Source organism: Bos indicus x Bos taurus, chromosome 21 (genome assembly GCF_003369695.1).
Source record: "Bos indicus x Bos taurus breed Angus x Brahman F1 hybrid chromosome 21, Bos_hybrid_MaternalHap_v2.0, whole genome shotgun sequence".
Taxonomy (NCBI): domain Eukaryota; kingdom Metazoa; phylum Chordata; class Mammalia; order Artiodactyla; family Bovidae; genus Bos; species Bos indicus x Bos taurus.
In genome coordinates, this window is record NC_040096.1 from 67,662,274 (window position 1) to 67,679,459 (window position 17,186).

The 17,186-nt window shown below is 60.3% G+C and overlaps 1 protein-coding gene across 4 annotated transcripts; it reads left to right on the forward strand.

The window, feature by feature from the left end:
* The first annotated feature begins 1,589 nt into the window (after positions 1–1,589).
* LOC113879891 (tumor necrosis factor alpha-induced protein 2-like) lies at positions 1,590–16,251 on the forward strand. 4 transcript variants are annotated; one of them, XM_027521712.1, is made up of 14 exons: positions 1,590–1,753; positions 2,939–3,032; positions 5,461–5,648; positions 5,928–6,570; positions 9,146–9,260; positions 9,397–9,519; positions 9,679–9,779; positions 10,370–10,468; positions 11,065–11,188; positions 12,040–12,162; positions 12,318–12,473; positions 12,660–12,781; positions 14,490–14,622; positions 14,774–16,251. In XM_027521712.1, the coding sequence occupies exons 1-14, from the start codon at positions 1,690–1,692 to the stop codon at positions 15,098–15,100; spliced, it is 2,412 nt and encodes an 803-aa protein (XP_027377513.1). In that variant the 5' UTR covers positions 1,590–1,689; the 3' UTR covers positions 15,101–16,251. The 4 variants fall into 4 exon arrangements, with proteins under 4 accessions (XP_027377513.1, XP_027377514.1, XP_027377511.1 ...); XM_027521713.1 differs by having other exon boundaries at positions 2,942–3,032; XM_027521710.1 differs by having other exon boundaries at positions 1,660–3,032.
* The last annotated feature ends 935 nt before the right edge of the window (positions 16,252–17,186 follow it).

Here is a 17,186-nt window from a genome sequence, read left to right on the forward strand (position 1 = left end):
GATTTAGAAAAACTTCACAATCAGATAAAGACCATGGAACACTCCCGATTAGACTTTACTGCCACAGGAACAACAAATGACTTTTTCCATACATTTTCTAACTTTATTTCAAAAAAAACCCCATTCTGTCTACTAATTTAAGCTATGCTGCTGTGGCCGTTCTAATTCTGCTTCTCATAATTATTCTTCCTTGTATTGTCAAAACTCTTCAACAAAACACTCAAAAGCTTGCGACTAAATTACATCTGGCTGTCTTAAAAAATAAAAAAGGGGGAGATGCTGGGAGCCACCACAGGAGATCCCCCCCATGACAAAGGTCATGCGGAGAGAACCTGACAGGCAAAGGCGGATCCGGCCTCAAGGGACCCCCTGAATCTGCTCGAGCATCTACCCCAAAACTGGAATCTGTCTGTCTTACTATTTTGTGCCTTTACCAACTCTTCTGACATTAACAGGGGGCTGTCCTCGACCACCTTTCTCTGGAAAAAGTCAACTTAGGGCTCTAATTAATAAGTCTCCTGGGCATGATAGGAGTGTTTCAATTCAAACCCCTCTGATGGCTTTCTAGCTTGCCTGACAGGTTTATCCATACTCTTGCAATTAACACACGTAATTGTTCACAACTCCCCAACCTTGAAAGGCATGGGAAGCCAAAACATTCTAAAAGTCCTAACGAGCATAGTGTCCTTTAAGGGATGAAAAATTATTAGAATAGATAGTACTGGTCAAGGGTTTCATTGTGCACCTGGGAGTGCATTGGTTACCATGGCTGGAATGTAAGAAAAACAAGCAGCAGCCTTGGAATTAACCACATCAGACCTTTGAGCTAACTGGTTCTTTCTTTGTTGTAACTCACTGCACCTTTGCTCCGTGAGAATGTAACACTGTTTAGCACTTTCTGGGGTTGACATAGATTAGAAATACAAAGAAAAAACACTTCAAGGGAAAATAAGTTTTCTGGTTGAACAGCTTTATCAAAAAAGGGTCATAAAATGTCCACAGGCCTCCAAGGCCAGAAGATATTGTACACAACATTGTTTATGGGAAAGGTATGCAGAAAAAATCCTGGTTTTGATAAAGACAAAACAGATGTAATGTTTGGGCTGACTCTGTATGACTTTGCATCTTTCATTTCCCTCTATGTACAAGTCAAAGTATAAAAGTTCCTTTTGGAAATAAAGTTAGGGGCCTCGCTCACCGAAGCTTGGTCTCCCTGTGTCATTCTTTTTTTCTTTTCCCCTCCTTTTCTCTCTCTGTTCTTCTTTCAGGATGACTCCTTGGAACACAAGAGCTTTATTGGCTTTCTGTGTTAATCAAGGATCAAGCCTCTTTCTCTTCTCTTTATTCTTTCTCCTTTATTCTCTTATCGGTCGACCCCAGACTATCAGGTTTCAATCCATTGTAAGACCCGTGTCATCTCTCTCTCGCCGATGCCGTCTTTCCTGAGGGTACCCTAGGATGCTGCTGGGGCTGGACCCCGGCACCCAGCCCCTCAAAGAGACCCCTCCTGCAGCCTCGGCCGCAGCCCTGACCGACGGGCCTGGCCCTGCCTGAGCCCCTGGGCTGCAGGCAGAGGGTCCAGGCTGGTTTCTGAGCCAGGCGTAGTCCTTGTTGTTCCGCTTGCTTTCCAGTCAGGAGACTGTAGGCAAGTTTCTTCACCTCTCTGCACCTGTTTTTTCCAGCTGCGAAATGGGGGTGCTGTCTGTGCCTCCCAGGCCAGGAGGAGCGAAGCAAGGGCCTGCCATAAAGCCAGGTTTGGGGCCCCTGTAACCCCACATTCCCCTGGGCCTGGCATGAAAAAGCAGCAAAGACCCTGGGTGTGGAGGTGGGGGGCTCCACCAGTGAATCCTGAGGTGGGTGGGGCCCGCGAGTGGGGAACACCCCCAGGGGGAGGCCCGGGGGAAGCAGGGGCTATGCAGCCTCTGAGTGGCAGCAGGAAGGATGTAGGCGGAGACCCAGGCCCAGAGCCAGAAAGACAGGGTTTTCCTGGCAGGACCCTCTGTGCCCAGGTGGCTCTGTGCCCTGGCTGTGTTCCTGTGAGCCCAGCAGAGCGTGAGGGGCTGGGGTCGGCTTCCCAAAGCCGAGTTGGGGTGAATAGGAGGCTAGACGGCAGCTCCTATGAGGGATGCAGCAAGGGATCCAGGAACTGCAGGGAGGGCTGAGGCCAGGGCACCCCAGCTGGCTCAGGTCCAGGGCCCTGGCCATTGGCCATCCTGTCCCGGGCTGGGGGGCTGTGCTCAGAACCCTGCCCACCACCAGGTCCCAGGAGGCCTCGTGAAGAGCCAATGTGTTTCCCTGGCCATTCTATTATCCAGGCCAAGCACGGGTGGGGTGGGGGGCGGGAAGAGGGCTGGTTCTCTGAGCTGCTTCTGGACTTGAGGACCAGGTTGTCTGGATGATAAGGAAGCGTGTGTGCATGTGTGTGTGTGTGTGTGTTCACGTGTGTGTGTATTCCTGGAACGTGCCAGCCCCTGTCAGCGCCCAGGGATGGTGGTGGTGGGGGGCCTGCCCAGTGTCTGTTCCTCTGTGCAGCAGACACCCTGTGTGCCCCCAGAGCTCGGGCACCAGGCCCCACCTGTGCCTGGCCACCCCCTTCCCCCTGTGCCGCCCCTTGCTCTTCCCCCTTGGGCTCAGCTTGGCTTTGCCATTGCCCACATTTCCTGGGGCTCCTTTGTGGACGGAGGGTCGTCTCTGTCCCTGAGCTTGTGGCTCCTTGATGAGGCTGGGGGCAAGAGGGTGCGGGGGCCAGCCTGCCCAAGGCAGGATGCTCAGCTTCAAGGACAGGAAACCCAACCTGCTGGCCCAAGACAGCCTGGGCGACAGGAGGGACCTGGTGTCCCCCTCACTCCACCTGGGCATGTTCCCTCTGTGGCCCTTCGCCCAGCCTGGGGCCAACCCTGCTCAAGGGTGTTTGGGTCTCAGCTGCTCTCTCCCGCAGCAGGTGAGCCGGCCCGGTCCTCTCTGAGGCTGAGTCCCCTCTTCTGTGACAGGAGATGCTGGGAGGCTGTGCCCAGCAGGAGCGGAGCTGACGGGTAGGTGGGATCAGCCGGAGACCCTGCAGCTAGTCGCCGGGAGGGGCAGCCGGCCTGCCACCTCTGTGCCCGCGCAGCCTCTCCCTCCTCCTCCCTGGTCTGCTGACCCTGGCCCCTTCCATCCTGGACTTCATGGGGCCCCTGGATACGTGGGCAGCCCCCTTGGCGGCCGGGCTGCAGTCCTCACAGAGCCCCCATTGCTGCCCCAGGGGGAAGAAGGGGTTACAGGGTGCCCAAGGCCACGCTGTCCCCTCTCTCACCTCCTCCTTTTCTACCTCAGAGTCCTTAGGGACCTCTAGCAGGTCAGAGGGTCCCCCTCCCACCAAAGTCAATGTCTGCCCACTGTCCATTGGCCCAGGGGGAGGAGCTGGGACTGGGCCACCCTGGGCCAAATGGTGCTTCCCCAGCCGCCTCCCAGTGTGGAGCGCTGGGTGGCCGGCCTGTGCCCCTGTACTGGGCAGGGCGATCAAAATTACTATAGATTAGTTGATTGCAGATCAATTGTAAATCAACTGTATTTAAATTTTTTATTTTTATTTTTTTTTAAGCCTCCAGCACCCGGTATTCCCAGGTGGTCTCCCATCCAAATACTAACCAGGCCCGACACTGCTTAGCTTCCACGATCACAGATCTGGCGCCTTCAGGCTGATATGGCCGGAGACTAAATTAAAAAAAAAAAAAAAGGATTAGGCTGTGGATTCAGACCCCTCTGGGCTGGGAGCCCAGCTCCGCACCTTGCTAGCTCTGTGACGTTGGGCAGGTTAATCCACCTCTCTGGGCTCCAGCTCCTGGTATAACATTGGGAGCATTAGGGGAGAAAGTGCAAATGTGCAGGACCAGGGCCAGTCTGCCTGTTTGCACTCCCTCAGGATGGCGATTATTGCTATTTATATGCTCCCTCTCCTTGAAGCCCTTCTGGCAGCCCCCTAAGCAAGTGTCTGCTCTGTTTCCAGAAAGGATTGAGGCCACAGGGGTGAAGCAATGTGTCTAAAGCCCCAGATGGGGGACTTCCCGGCAATCCAGTGGTTAGGACTCTGCTCTGTCACTGCCAAGGGCTCAGGTTCCATCCCTCCTCAGGGGAACTGAGCCCCCCACAAGCTGCTCAGTTCAGCCAAAAACAGGAAACATAGATGGAGGTGGTGGGATGCCCCAGGGCCCAAGTGGTCTCCGTGCCCGAGCCCCCACCATCGTGCCTTCCTTCTCCAAAGTGCAGAGGGCAGAGCTCCCCGGATGAGGAGGGGCTCCAGCACCCACACTGGAGGAAGGGGAAGGCGCGGTGGAGGTTTGGGGCAGGTTCCCTCTGCCCTCGGCCTTGGCCGGCCCTGTGGAGCACTGGGATTCCCACAACTCCTGCCACGTGACCCGCTCTGTCCCTGGTGGGACTGTATGTGGAGCAAGGCTATTTTCCCGGAAACTGCCTTGGAGGAGAAGAGCCCGGTTGCCGGGTCGGGGCAGCCCCGGGTCTGAAGCAGGTCATCTTGCATCACCACCAAAAAGTGCTGCCAAAAACTGCTGTGGAAAGTCTGACGGGCCTAATCCCAACCCCCCCACCTCCTGCCGCCTCAGTTTCCCTTTCTGCAGGGGCGGATCACCCTGTGTGCCTTGCAGGGCCTCTGGAGGCGTGAGTTGAAGTCGTGCTGTATATGAGTCACGACTTGGTGTATTTACTTATGGGTGGTGGGGCAGGCCCTGTTATGGGTCACTCAAGTTACCAAGGAGGCCCGTTCCCCTCTGCTCCCCTTTCCCAGCCCTGCCCCGCTGCCTCCTTTGGATTCAGCCGTGTTCCCCTCCACCGGTCCTGGCCTGGCTTCCCCAGGGTCAAGGCGCTGGGGAGGGTGCTGCCTCTCTGGATCGTGAGGGTGCCCAGTGCCTGGTGAGCTGAGTTCCAAGCTGTCGACCATGGGGGCATTTTAAGCCTCTCTGAGCTAGTCATGTGAGATGAGGAAAATAACACCCTTCCTGGAAGGCAGTGTGGAAGTGATGGGATGGGCACTCAGGAAATGGAAGCTTCTGTGGTGGTGACATCACCCCACTTGGGCAGCCGGAAGCATGCACTGTAGTGAGTTTCCTGTGTGAGCTGCTGTGTGACCTCAGACAGTCCTGTGCCTCCTTGGGCCGCTTGTCCCTCCGACCTGGGAAAGGGCTTGAGGGGGCACTGTGGTTTCTGTAGACCTGAGCCCCCCAAGGTCATAATAGGGGTCTGGCCCTGCCTGCCTCGTGGTCCCAGCAGGAGCAGTCCTGTTTCTGCTCATCGCATTCCTCTGGGACCCCAAGGCACGCGAGTCAAGAAAAGAACCCAGCAGAACGGAGGATGGAGCTGGGGCTGGATTCCTGCCTCAGCCCAGCCTCTAGCGCTCTGTGACTGTTCTGGACCTCGGTTCTCGCTCTGTGCAGTGGGCCAGCAGCCCAGCTCTGCCCCCTCCCCCAGGATCCCCAGGGAGGTGGCCCCGGACATGGAGGAAGAAGAGGCCGGCAAGAAGAAGAAAAAGTCGAAAGGCCTGGCCACAGTGTTCAGCGTCTTCACCAAACGCAGGAAGAAGAAGGGTAAGCCCAGCTTAGCAGAGACTGAGGGCGAGTCTGAATCCAGTCTGCAGCCGCCTGCTCAGCTGCCCACAGGTAGGCGGGAACCCCTCCCCAGGTGGTCAGGGTGTGGGCAGGATGGGGGCTCATTGGAGTGGATGCCCCGCTCAGCCGGGACGGAGGGGACAGGGCACGCCGGCGTGAAGGGCCTCCCGTCCCTGCTTTCACCTGCTGCCCCCTGATCTCAGGATCTGAGCCTGTGTGCCCTGCCCGGGCTGGGACACCCCGCATGATTTGGGGAGTCTTGGCCCCTGGGAGGTGAACTGGGCGGGTCTCAGAACCCCAGGCCACACTAATGCCGCGTCCTGGCCGCAGTGGAGGAGCTCAAGGCCGACCTGGAGCGCGGGCGGCTGGAGGCGGCGGGGCCTCTGCTGGCGCTGGAGCTGGAGCTGCAGGAGGCCGTGGCGGCGGGTCGCGCGAGCGAGGAGGAGCTGGTGCAGCGCCAGAGCGAGGTGGAGGCGCTGTACGCGTTGCTGCGCGACCAGGTGCTAGGGCAGCTGCGCCGGCCGCTGGAAGCGGAGCCCGAGCGGCTGCGCCAGGCGCTGGCCGTGCTGGCCGAGCAGGAGCGCCAGGACCACGCGGCGGCGGCGGCGGCGGCGGGGCCCCCAGGGTGCCCGGGGCTGGCGGCCACGCGGCCCCGGGGCTGGCTGCAGCTGTGGCGGGACGGCGTGGCGCAGGCGGCCGCGGAGCGCCTGAGCCGGCGGCCGGCCGCGGACGCCGAGGGCCGCACGGAGGCCGAGCGCGCCTTCCTGCACATGGGCCGCACCATGAAGGAGGACCTGGAGGCCGTGGTGGAGCGCCTCAAGCCGCTCTTCCCCGCAGACATCCGCGTGGTGGCCGCCTACGCCGAGAGCTACCACGCGGAATTCGCGTCCCAGCTGGCAGCCCTGACGCAGTTTGAGCTGTGCCCGCGAGACACCTACATGCTGCTGTTATGGGTGCAGAACCTCTATCCCAAGTGAGCTTGGGCGCGGGGTGACAGGCGGGGGTCCCCAGGCGGGCAGGGCCTGGGTGTCACCAAGTTCAGGGAGTCCCCTGGGAGAACGGCCCAGGCGGGCCTGGAATCAAAGGGGCAGGGCCTCCGCTGGGCCTGCTTTGCCCCGGGAATCCTTAGTCTCTCCGGCCTCAGCGGCATCCCATAGCTGGGGAACCTGAGGCACAGAGAATGGGGGCAAGGACCTCATCTTTCATTCCTGAGTTTCCAGTCTGGGTTAGGGGGTGAAGCCGCCTGTGATCCAGAGTCAGGAAGGGCTGTGGCCAGGAGCAGGGGCCCTGGCCTGGCCTGGCCTGGGTCAGCCCAGGAAGCCAGCTTGGAGGAGGAGGTGCAGGATTCTACCTGCCTCAGGAGGCAGCGGCCCTGCTCTGGGGCCGCTGACAGTCTAACAGAAGTAAGGGAGTCAGGGGAGGGGGAAGCGAGGACAAGCTGGGAGAGCCAGCGGGGGATGGTGTTCCTGGCAAAGGGAGCTGCCCTACAGGGCCCAAGGCTGGGCTGGGAGGCCTTCTGGGAGCACTGTGGTTCAACACCCAGCAGGCCTAGGGAGCACTCCCAGGCAGGATGGGGGGCACTGGGCCTGCTGGGGAAATCCCCATTGTGTAGAGTCTCCCCCAGTGGCAGAGCTGAGTTCTGGCCACCAAGGCCTGCAGCTCTCAGTTTGGGAGGCGCCTGGTACTGTCGTGGAGAATCCCTAGTACCAACTGTATTCAGATGCGGGCATCCCCTGATACACTCAGACCCCATGCATCCCTGAGCATGTTGCTGCCAGTATCTTGGCTTTCTCTGCCCACCGAAGCTGGATAAGAAAATCCGGAGACAGAGGCAAGAACACAGCAGGCTCCTGCCTCAGAACTGTGTCCCTGCCTCCGTGGGGAACCTAGGGGATCATATAGCTGGGGGCTCGCAGTCTGGGGTTGGAAATAACAGAGGGGTGAGGATCCTGTGTGCTTCTCCTCACGCTGTTTCAAAAACAGTCATCAGGCTGGCGTTGAGTAGCCTGGTAATTTGGGTCCTGCAGTCTGCTGGCTGCCATTTTGGTCCAGTTTGGGTCCGTTGTCTTTTGTGGACTTCAGAAGGAGAGAAAAACTCGAAGGGGTGGTTTGCAGAGAGGGCGCTATGAAGTTGAGCCCCAGATACAAAATGTTTTGAGGGGACGATAGGTGCAGCATGTAATTCTCAAATCAGGTTTAATCTTTTGATAAAGAAACTTAGTTACAGACTGCAGATCAGGAACAGGTAAAGAACTGGAAAGAAAAAACAGCACAACACCTCTTTTTTCTTCTTTTTTCCCTTATTGTACTGCAACAAGCATGTCTGCCATTCGTACAAGCTGGGTGGGGAGAGACTTAAACCGCAGTGTGGATCGGCTCGGGGTTTCTGGTAGGGGCTGGCCCCGCCTGTAGCGTAAAGCCTGCAGGAAGCCTGGGGTGTAGGCCCTGTGAGCGATGTCTGAGGCTCTCAGGGATGTCAGTGGTCTCGGTTGGTGCTGGTGGCTCAGCCTCCAGCAGGGGCCCAAGGAAGGACCAGGCGGGGGTGGTGGTGAGGAGCCAAGGAGAGCAGGGGAGCTGGCCAGGGCAGGGGATGCCGGAGAGGCCCGCCAGCCGAACCGGTTCCTTCTTGTTGGTCCTGACTCACCAGGAAGTGCTGGGCCTGTCCCTTCTGCCCCTCCACTTTCCTGTCCCTGTGACCTCAGGGGCTTTCACCTGGGGCCCCCTGGGGTCAGTGCAGCGGGACGCTGAGCCCTGAGAGCGGGCGACCAGGGTGGCTCCATGGAGGCCCGTGTGGCCAGAAGTCTGGGGAGCAAAGGGACACAGCGCATCCAGGCCGGGGTGGGGGGGCGCGGGAGGCAGAAAGGGCTATTCTTGAGCCTCCGGGCAGACAAAGGCCCTGAGGAAGTGCCAGGGCTGGGCAGTCCCCAGGAGGCTCTGGGACCCAAGGGAAGCGCCACAAGGATGGGTGGATATGCCTCCGTCCAGGGTGAGGTCGGGGAGGGGCAGACAGTCCTTCCTGCTGGGACTGGCCCTCCTCTGAGGGCAGCACAGCTGGTCTGGGGGTGGGGGGAGGCGGGGCAAGGCTGGTGGGATGCAATGGGAGCACTGTGGGGGATGGAGGGAAGGAGACAGAGGGTGAGAAGGGGAGTGGGAGCCCTTGGAGCAGGACGATCAGACCGGAAATGTGGTTCTTCCCGCCCTAGCGGGGAGGAGGGACTGTTGGAGGCAAGGCAGGGAGCCCGGGAGGAGGGTCCTTCGGTGTGCCAGGCGGGAGATGGGGGCTGGGCTGTGGGGTGCCTCTGGCAGGGTAGCTCGAGGCTGATGGGTTTCGGGAGCATAACCTGGAGTAAGAGTGGATGCGGCTGAGAGAGTGAACGGAGGCAGGGTGATTCTGGGATTTGGGGCCTGGATTGAACTGAGATGGAGAGGCAGGGGTGGGAGGCACAGGAGGGAAGGCGACTGAGCTGTGTGCAGGGCTCTGGCTGGGGCGGGGGCTGGGGTTGGGGGGACAGTGCTGGTTTTCCTCAAGCCAGCCCATCTGCCCACAGCGACATCCTCAACAGCCCCAAGCTGGCGCCCGAGCTGCAGGGAGTCAGACTGGGGACCCTCCTGCCCCCAACCCAGATCCGGCTGCTAGAGGCCACGTTCCTCTCCAACGAGGTGGTGAGTCCAGGGCCAGTGCCAGGCGGGGCTGAGGCGGGGTGGGAAGGAAGAGGAGCGGGGGGCACGGGCAGGGAGCCTGGCAGGGATGCCCCCGTGGGCTTCGCCCTACCCTGAGCGGGCCCCTCCTCCCCTCCAGGCCAGCGTGAGGGAGCTGACGGCCCGAGCTCTGGAGCTGGAGTCAAACCGCTGGACCAACGATGAGGCCCCGCAGAGGCTGGACGGTCACTGCCACAGTGAGCTGGCCATCGACATCATCCAGGTAGCACCCACTGCGCCGCCTGCACCGGCCTCGTCCCTGTGGGCAGACGGGCCCGCCACTGAGCACACACCCCCTTGCTCCATGTCTTACCCACGCCCACCCCTGCCCCAGCCCTAGAGCAGGCAGGCTTCTGCTCAGTTTCACCCCTGACCCCTGCAGATCATCTCCCAGGGCCAGGCCAAGGCCGAGAGCATCACCTTGGACCTGGGCGCGCAGATAAAGCCCTTGCTGTTGGAAGAGCTGGCCAGGTTCCTCAGGAGGTGGGTGATGGGCATACATGCCTGGAGCGGGGCTGGGGGCTGAGGAGTCCTTGCCACCACCTCTCTCAGAGCCCCAATCCCTCCCTTGGGCCCCAGGTGGGGATCTTAGCTAGACCAGCGCCCCCTCCCTGCCCCTAGGGTGTCTGTTATTATGAGCAGGAGTCCTTGTCCCCCTGCACCACCAAACTGGGCGCTGAGAGCCTCAGGTCATCTGACCACCCCGCCCCCACCTTGCTCAGCAAATCCCCTGGAAGAGCAGCCTCCGACTGCAAAGATGCCCCCCGAGGGACTGAGGCCCTGGCCTCCCCTTCAGGTGATGACCCGGGTCTGTGACCCCAGAGTTATGGCTGCCAGCCTCCCTGCCTCTGCCTGCAGCTCTAGAGGGGCCTGGGGGCTCTGCCGCATCCTCTCCAGCAGCTCTGCAGGGGCCCTGGCCCCGCCTGGCTGAGCGCTGAGCGTGTGAAGCCAGTTCCGGAATGCCTGCTGCGTCCGGCCCACATGTGGAGCAGGAGGGTGATCAGGCAGCCACCGAGGCTGCCATTGCCCCAGTGTTTGTGCTGCTCCTACGTGTGCCCTTTCCCTTTCACCAGCTACCAGCGCGCCTTTGATGGATTTCTGGAGCGATGCAGACAGCTGCGCAATTACAGGGCCAATGTCATCGCTAACATCAACAACTGCCTCCCTTTCCGGTAAGGGCGCTGGGCAGTGCGGGGAGTCACTGCGGCTGCCTGCCTGTGTTGGTGGGGGGGGCCGGGAAGCCGGCAGGGGGTGGGGGTGCAGAGAGGCGGGGGTGGGGGGGTGGGGCGGGTGCCTGGGATGGGGGAGGGAGGAGGAGCAGCCTAAGCAGAGATGTTGAATTAAAATGAACAGGGTGGAAAGGAAATACCCAGGCTTACAGCGGCAACAGCGAACATTTGTCTAGTGCCAGTGGGTCAGGCGCTCACGCGCAGGGCTTCATTTATCCTGTTAGCAACTTCCTTAAGTAGATACAGTGACTGTGTCCACTGATCCATGAGCACCCTGAGCTATGGAGAGGCTGAGCCACTTGTCCTCAGTTAGAACAGGATGTGGTGTTAGGTGGGTGTTAGGTGGGAAGGCTGGGTCCCGCCTAGGGAGCCTGGATGGAGTGCCTTGGTCTTGCTCCCACCGGGCCTGGGGAGCCAGGGAGGGTTCTAGAGCGATGGTTTAGGGAGATTCGCCTGGGGCTCCTGGGCTCTCTGGGTTTAGGGCTGCAGGCCGGGCAGGGCTGGGGCTGGCGTGACCTCCCTGCCTCCTGTGTTTCCAGGACGTCCCTGGAGCAGCAGTGGCAGACACCGCCAGACCTCCGGAGCTCCCTGCTGAGGCCCCTGAATGAGCTCAAGAGCCATGGCTTTGATACCCTGCTCCAGAGCCTGTTTGGGGACCTGAAGGTAGTCCAGCCTCCTGCCCCGCGGCAGTGCTGAGTCTAGTGCTGGGGGGGCTGCGGGAGGGCCTTGGACGGTGGGGTGGGGGGGTCGGCGACAGAAATGAAGACTTGGCTCGTGGAAGGCGCGGCACGGGGCAGCTGCAGGTAGGCCCGTGATGGGGCGGTGATCCGCCCTTGACATCACCCCCGCTCAGCCTCGGGCTTGGCCTCAGAGGGCCGCTTAGGGCCCTGGGGTGCGGAAGAGAAGCCTCAGCGCCCCTCGCTGTTGGGACTCCACCTAGTCTTCAAGTTTGCCTGTAGTTTCCCCTGAGGCCCCCAGGCCCTTCTGCCCGACCCTGCCTCCCAGCCAGGAGGCTCAGAGCCTCTGGTGGCTCCCGCCACATCTGCGGGGCCCAGGGCATCCCCAGAAACCCTTAGTGCCTGTACCGCAGGAGGAGGCGGGGGTCCTAGGGGAGGAAGAGGGGGCACTCCCTGCCTGCCCCCCGGGGGAGCCCCCCTTGACCCTAGTTCCCCGCGGCTGCAGGTGGCCAGGCGGTGACCCTGGATGACTCCGCAGGGTCATCGTCATAGCCCCAGCCAAGCACAGGGCTTTGTTTAGTCAGGAATTTATTTATCTAAGAAGGGAGATGCTGGAGAAGGCCTCAGGGCAGGCAGATGGCAGTCCTGGCTGGTCGGCCTTGGAGAAGGGGACCCAGACCCGGCCTCCACTTCCTGCTGGAGCGCCCGGGGAGTCTTTCATATAACCCAACCCCCGTCCCGGCCCCGTGTGTGTCTGTGCGTGTCTGTGCGTGCGTGTCTACTGGGCTGGCCCGTCCTCTGCCGGGTGTGGCCACACAGCCTGACCCTCTCTCGCAGCCGCTGTTCAAGAGGTTCACGCAGACCCGCTGGGCTGCCCCCCAGCAGACCCTGGAGGAAATTGTCTCCGCCGTGGCCGAGAGGATGCCTGAGTTCTCAGAGCTGCAGGACTGCTTCCGGGAGGTGAGGGGGTGCTGGGCTGCCGGCTGGGGACACGCAGGCAGACGTGTGTGTGCGCACACCCGGATGCGCTTTTTGCTCTGGCCACCGCCCCTCCCTGGACCCTGGCCTTCAGGGAGGTGGTGGGTTCCCATGGCCCTGCCCGCTCACCCACCCAGGAGCTCCTGGAGGCGGTCCACCTGCACCTGGTGAAGGAGTACATCGCCCGCCTCTGCAAGCGGCGCCTGGTCCTCCAGACGGCGGAGCAGCAGCAGCAGCTGGCGGGGCACGTCCAGGCCAACGCCCAGCTCATCCAGCAGTTCTGCACACAGAATGTGAGCCCCTCCTCCCCCCCCAACCTCCCATGGTGGTGGGCTGCCCTCCTGCTCCAAGCTCTTCACGGGCTAGGACATCCTCTCTGGGCCTCTTCAAACCTGATCAGGTCTGACCTGAGCCTCTCTGGGCCCCTGGGCACGATTCTGGGCAGGGCCAGCCTCTCTCAACGAAGCCTGTGCCTGCAGGGCTCCCCAGCCACCTGGCTGCACGACGCCCTCCCCAGGCTCGCAGAGATCATTCGCCTGCAAGACCCCAGTGCCATCAAGATTGAGGTGGCCAGCTACGCCACCTCGTACCCTGACTTCAGGTGAGAACCGGGGCCTCCGAGCACCCGGGGAAGGCAGTGTGGCCCTGTGGTTACCTGCTGCGGTCAGAGCCTGTGGGGGATGCAGAGTGAGTCCCTGCAGGGTGGGCACAGCGCAGATAGATACTGGCTACTGTGCCCAGATCTTTACAGCAGCTGTTCACTTGGTCCTCGCTGCTGCCTGCTGGGGCTGAAACTCTTCATCCCCGTCGTGCAGATGAGACCTGGGGGGTGTGAGGAATGTGTCCAGGGTAAAGCAGCTGATCAGTTGTAGAGCCGAGACAGCAAAGCCAGGCATTCGGCTCCACACTGCATCCTCTGAGAATTTCCTTAAGAGGGGGATCCGAGACCAGAGGGACCACGGACCTGCTGGAGGCCGTGGCACGTCCGTAGTGAAGCTGGGGTCCGCCGGTCAGCCTAGGGGTCCTCAGAGGCTTGACCTGTGTCCTGGGGCCTCTGTTCTACAGTGGAGGCTCAATCCCTGACTGCTTGAGGATCTGGTGAGCCAGGGCAGCAGTCTCTGTGGGTTGAGTCCTCTGGTGTGGCCGGCCTGTCCCAGCATAGCCTGGTCCAGCCGCTGGCTGGTCTAGTCCACCTGTTCAGCCACCCATCCACTCCGTCCATCTACCCATCATACAGGCACCCGCTTACCCATCTGGACGCCCATCTAGCTATCCAGCCATCTGGTCACGCACTCATCTACCCATCTGTCTGTCCTTCGATCTATCCATCATCCACCCATCTAGTCATCCACCTGCCCACCTATCCGTCTATCCATTCATGGATCCTTGTATCCACCCAGCCGGCCAACAGTTATCAAGTGGTCTCCTACTAGCTACCCGGCTGTGTTTAGGCACCAGGATGGGAGGAGGTACAAGACAGACCAGGCCTTCTGACAGACAGATGGTCAGATGAGGGTTAGCAATGATGAGGTCATCCGGTGAAGGAGTACTATTTGCAAGTTTTAAAGATTGTTTAACCAAGGTTGTGAATGGCGGGAAGTGCTGACTTTAGAGCTGGAAAATCCTCTCTGGGAGGTGACTTTTTAAAACAGTTTTTATTGTTTACTTTTGGCTGTGCTGGTCTTTGTTGCTGCGCGAGCTTTTCTCTAGCTGAGCAAGTGGGGACTGCTCTCGAGTTGCAGCGCACGGGCTTCTCATGGCAGTGACTCCTCTTACTGCAGAGCGCGGGCTTCTCATGGCAGTGACTCCTCTTACTGCAGAGCGCGGGCTTCTCATGGCAGTAACTCCTCTTACTGCAGAGCGCGGGCTTGAGGGCTTGAGGGCTCTTGAGCACAGGCTCAATAGCTGTGGTCCAAGGGCTTGGTTGCTTGGTGGTATTTGGGATCTTCCCAGATCAGGGGTCGAACCCGTGTCTCCTGTACTGGCAGGTGGCTTCTTGACGGGGAGGTGACATGTTAGCTAAGTGCTAAGGGGTGAGAAGGAGCTGGTTACCTCAAGGGCCTGGGGACGAGCATTCTGGGAGGAACAGCCAGTGCAAAGGCTGGACCGGGCAGGAGCTTGGCACCCTCTGGAGGCACTGCGGCTGGTGCCACCCGAGCGCAATGGGTTAAGCAGAACGGGGCACCCTCGTGGGCAGGGGCGTTGGCTGCCGGGCTCTGTGGCTCCAGCCAGGAGTCTGGGAGCTGGGGAGGGGTGTGAGCAGGGGTGTTGGTGAGCGGGCTGCACTGACGGGACCCTGTCTTTGCCAGCAAGGGCCACCTGAGTGCCATCCTGACCATCAAGGGGAACCTGTCCAGCAGTGACGCCAAGAGCATCCGGAGCATTCTGGACATCAACACAGGGGCACACGAGCCCTCCAAGGCCCTATTTTCACTTATAAAGGTTGGTTATCTTTCCCTGTATACTGATCTCCTTAGGAGGGCCTGGCGATCATGTGGCACCACTCCATGTTGGGCCCGTCAGACCAGCACCAGCGTCACAGCCCCACGCGGCCCCTCCGGGTGTCCTGCCTTCTTCTGCCGCTTCTGCCCAGGCCTGGCTGAGGAGTTGGCCCCTGAGCCGCTGGAACTGGAACAGCTGCGTCCTGATGACCCCTCCTGTGGAGCAGGAGCCCTCGGGGGAAGCTCTGTGGATGAGAGTGGAGCTTGCACGCCCTGAAGGAGGGGTGAGGAGGGTGTGTGGCTCGGGGACCCAGCTCCGGGATCACTGCCTGTCCGCGAGGTCCTGCCACACCTGCCTGAGGACTGCCCTGCTCAGGCTGGGTCTCCAGTCTCCCCATCTCCTGACCGGGGCCCGAGCCTCACCCCTTCTGCCTGCTGTGGTGCAGGATCACGTCGAGCCGGCCTCAGCCTCTGAGTAGAACAGAAGGAAGAAGTGGAGGAGGAAAAAGGGAAAGATGAGCTCTTATCGGGGAAGGCGTGGGGGGACTGGAAAAGGGCCTGTGGGATGACAGGGCAAGTGGGGGCAAAGCCAGTGTCCGAGCCCCTAACCCCCTCTCTGATTCCCCTCAGGTGTCCCCTGAGGACGGGCCTGGGAGGGCCAGGACCTGCTGGGTTTTCTCGGGGTCTGCCTCCCCTGACAAGGTGCAGACCCAGGGATGCCTCTGTGGGTCCTCCCCTGGAAGTCAGGCTGCGGTCGGGGCAGGGCCATCTTGACCCCTGACCCTTTGGCTCTGGGTCAGTTCCCTGTTGCCAGGCTAACAAACTTCCACAGCTTGGGAGCCTAAAACGAGACCTTGCTTTCAGTTCTGGAGGTCAGCAGTCTGATGTGGGTCTGGTGGGCTGAGCCAGGCGGTTCCTCTGGAAGCTCTGGTGGGGAAGTTCCTTGCTTTTTCCAGTTTTTAGAGGCCAGCCTCCCATATTTCTTGGCTCGTGGCCCCCTTCCATTTCCAAAACCAGCAACGGCCAGTCAAATCCTTTTAGGTCTCAGGACTCCCCTCCTACCTCCCTCTTCTGATTTAAGGCCCCTGGTGGTGACCTTTAACCCACCAGACAATGACCTTTGACCTACCCAGGAACTCCAGGATCCTCTTCTGATGTTAAAGTCAGCTGATTGTTAATTCCACCTGACAACCTTAATTCCTCTGCCGTGGAAACTAACATAGTCACAGTCCCAGGGATTAGGATGTGAGCATCTTTATGGGGTGGACATTATTTTGCCGCCCGCAGCCATCACCCATCCCCTGCCCTGTGGAGTGCCTTATCCTACCCAGGAAAGCAAAGGTTCACTCATCCTCCTCGGCCTGGGGCAGTGGAGACCAGGCGTGACCCACCCCGCCTGTGCCTGCGGGAACGCCCCTCTGTGACTGGGTTTGTAGCCGGCCCTCGTGGACTTGTTCCCCTCTTTCCAGGTACTGTGGCCAGAAATTGGCCCGAGTAGATGGTTCATGAAGGCCTTTGTACGTTTGCATGTTTGATGTTATTATTATTTTTTGATAGCGTGCTTTTGTATGTTTTTTTAAGAACAAACTCTTGGTTTTTATAGCTTAAAATAAAGCTGATTTCAAAAGTGGCTGTCGAGTGATTTCTCTTGGGAGAGGCTTTCTCAGCCTCTTGGGGTCTGGCAGACTCTGTCCCCCAGCGCCTCCTGCCCAGCTCTCACCTGTGAGCGTGACCTTTGGGAGGGTCTGCTGTGGGCCAAGGCCCCTCACTCCACCCTTCAGTTTCCTCACCTGGAGGTGGTGATCACGAACCTGTCTGACGTCCCCCACAGTCCTTTACAGAAGAGGGGGATGGCGACATTTCAGCTCCATGCATCGGGCCCAGTGGGAACTGGCTCTTGTATTCCTGGAACTGACCTCGAAGGGCCCAGCTGTGAATACAGCTGGCCCCAGCTCTCCTCCACACCCCCATCCTGGCCCAGGATTTGGAGAAGGGCAGAGTCCCTGGGAGGCAAAGGGGAACCTTGGTGAACTCATTCCACAGAGCTGGAGGCGTGTGGAGTGGGGGGGTGGGGGAGGGATGACTAAGCGGAGGGTGGGCGGAGTCTGGGGTCCAGCTGGAAAGGCGTGGACATCAGGGGCTGGAGTGGCTGGAGCTGGAGGGAAGGCCCTTTGGGATGAGATGCGGGTGGGATGGACCCACTGAACCTGGGGAGCATCCAGGAGAGGGGGAGGGAAGGGCCGCCCCAGGCTGAGCTCCGAGTGTGGGCCCTGGGCAGGTTGGAGCCTCAGGGCTGGGGGATGGCCAGTGGGGGATGCCGAGTTCCCCCTGCGGAGCTCCGGAAGAGGGGGCCGGGGGAAGGGGGAGCTCATGGAAGCTGAGGACCAGATGGAAAGTTTCTGATCCAGGCAGATATTCATGGACCAAAGAGAATGGACTTGGGCCCCAAAATGCAGAGGGTGCTGAGATGCACCCCCCAGCCTCCCTGCAGCAGGGTGGGCCAGGGTCCAAGGAGAACAGAGGCGGTCAGAGGCGGGGCCCTGGGGTCGGGGAGCCGGCTGGGTG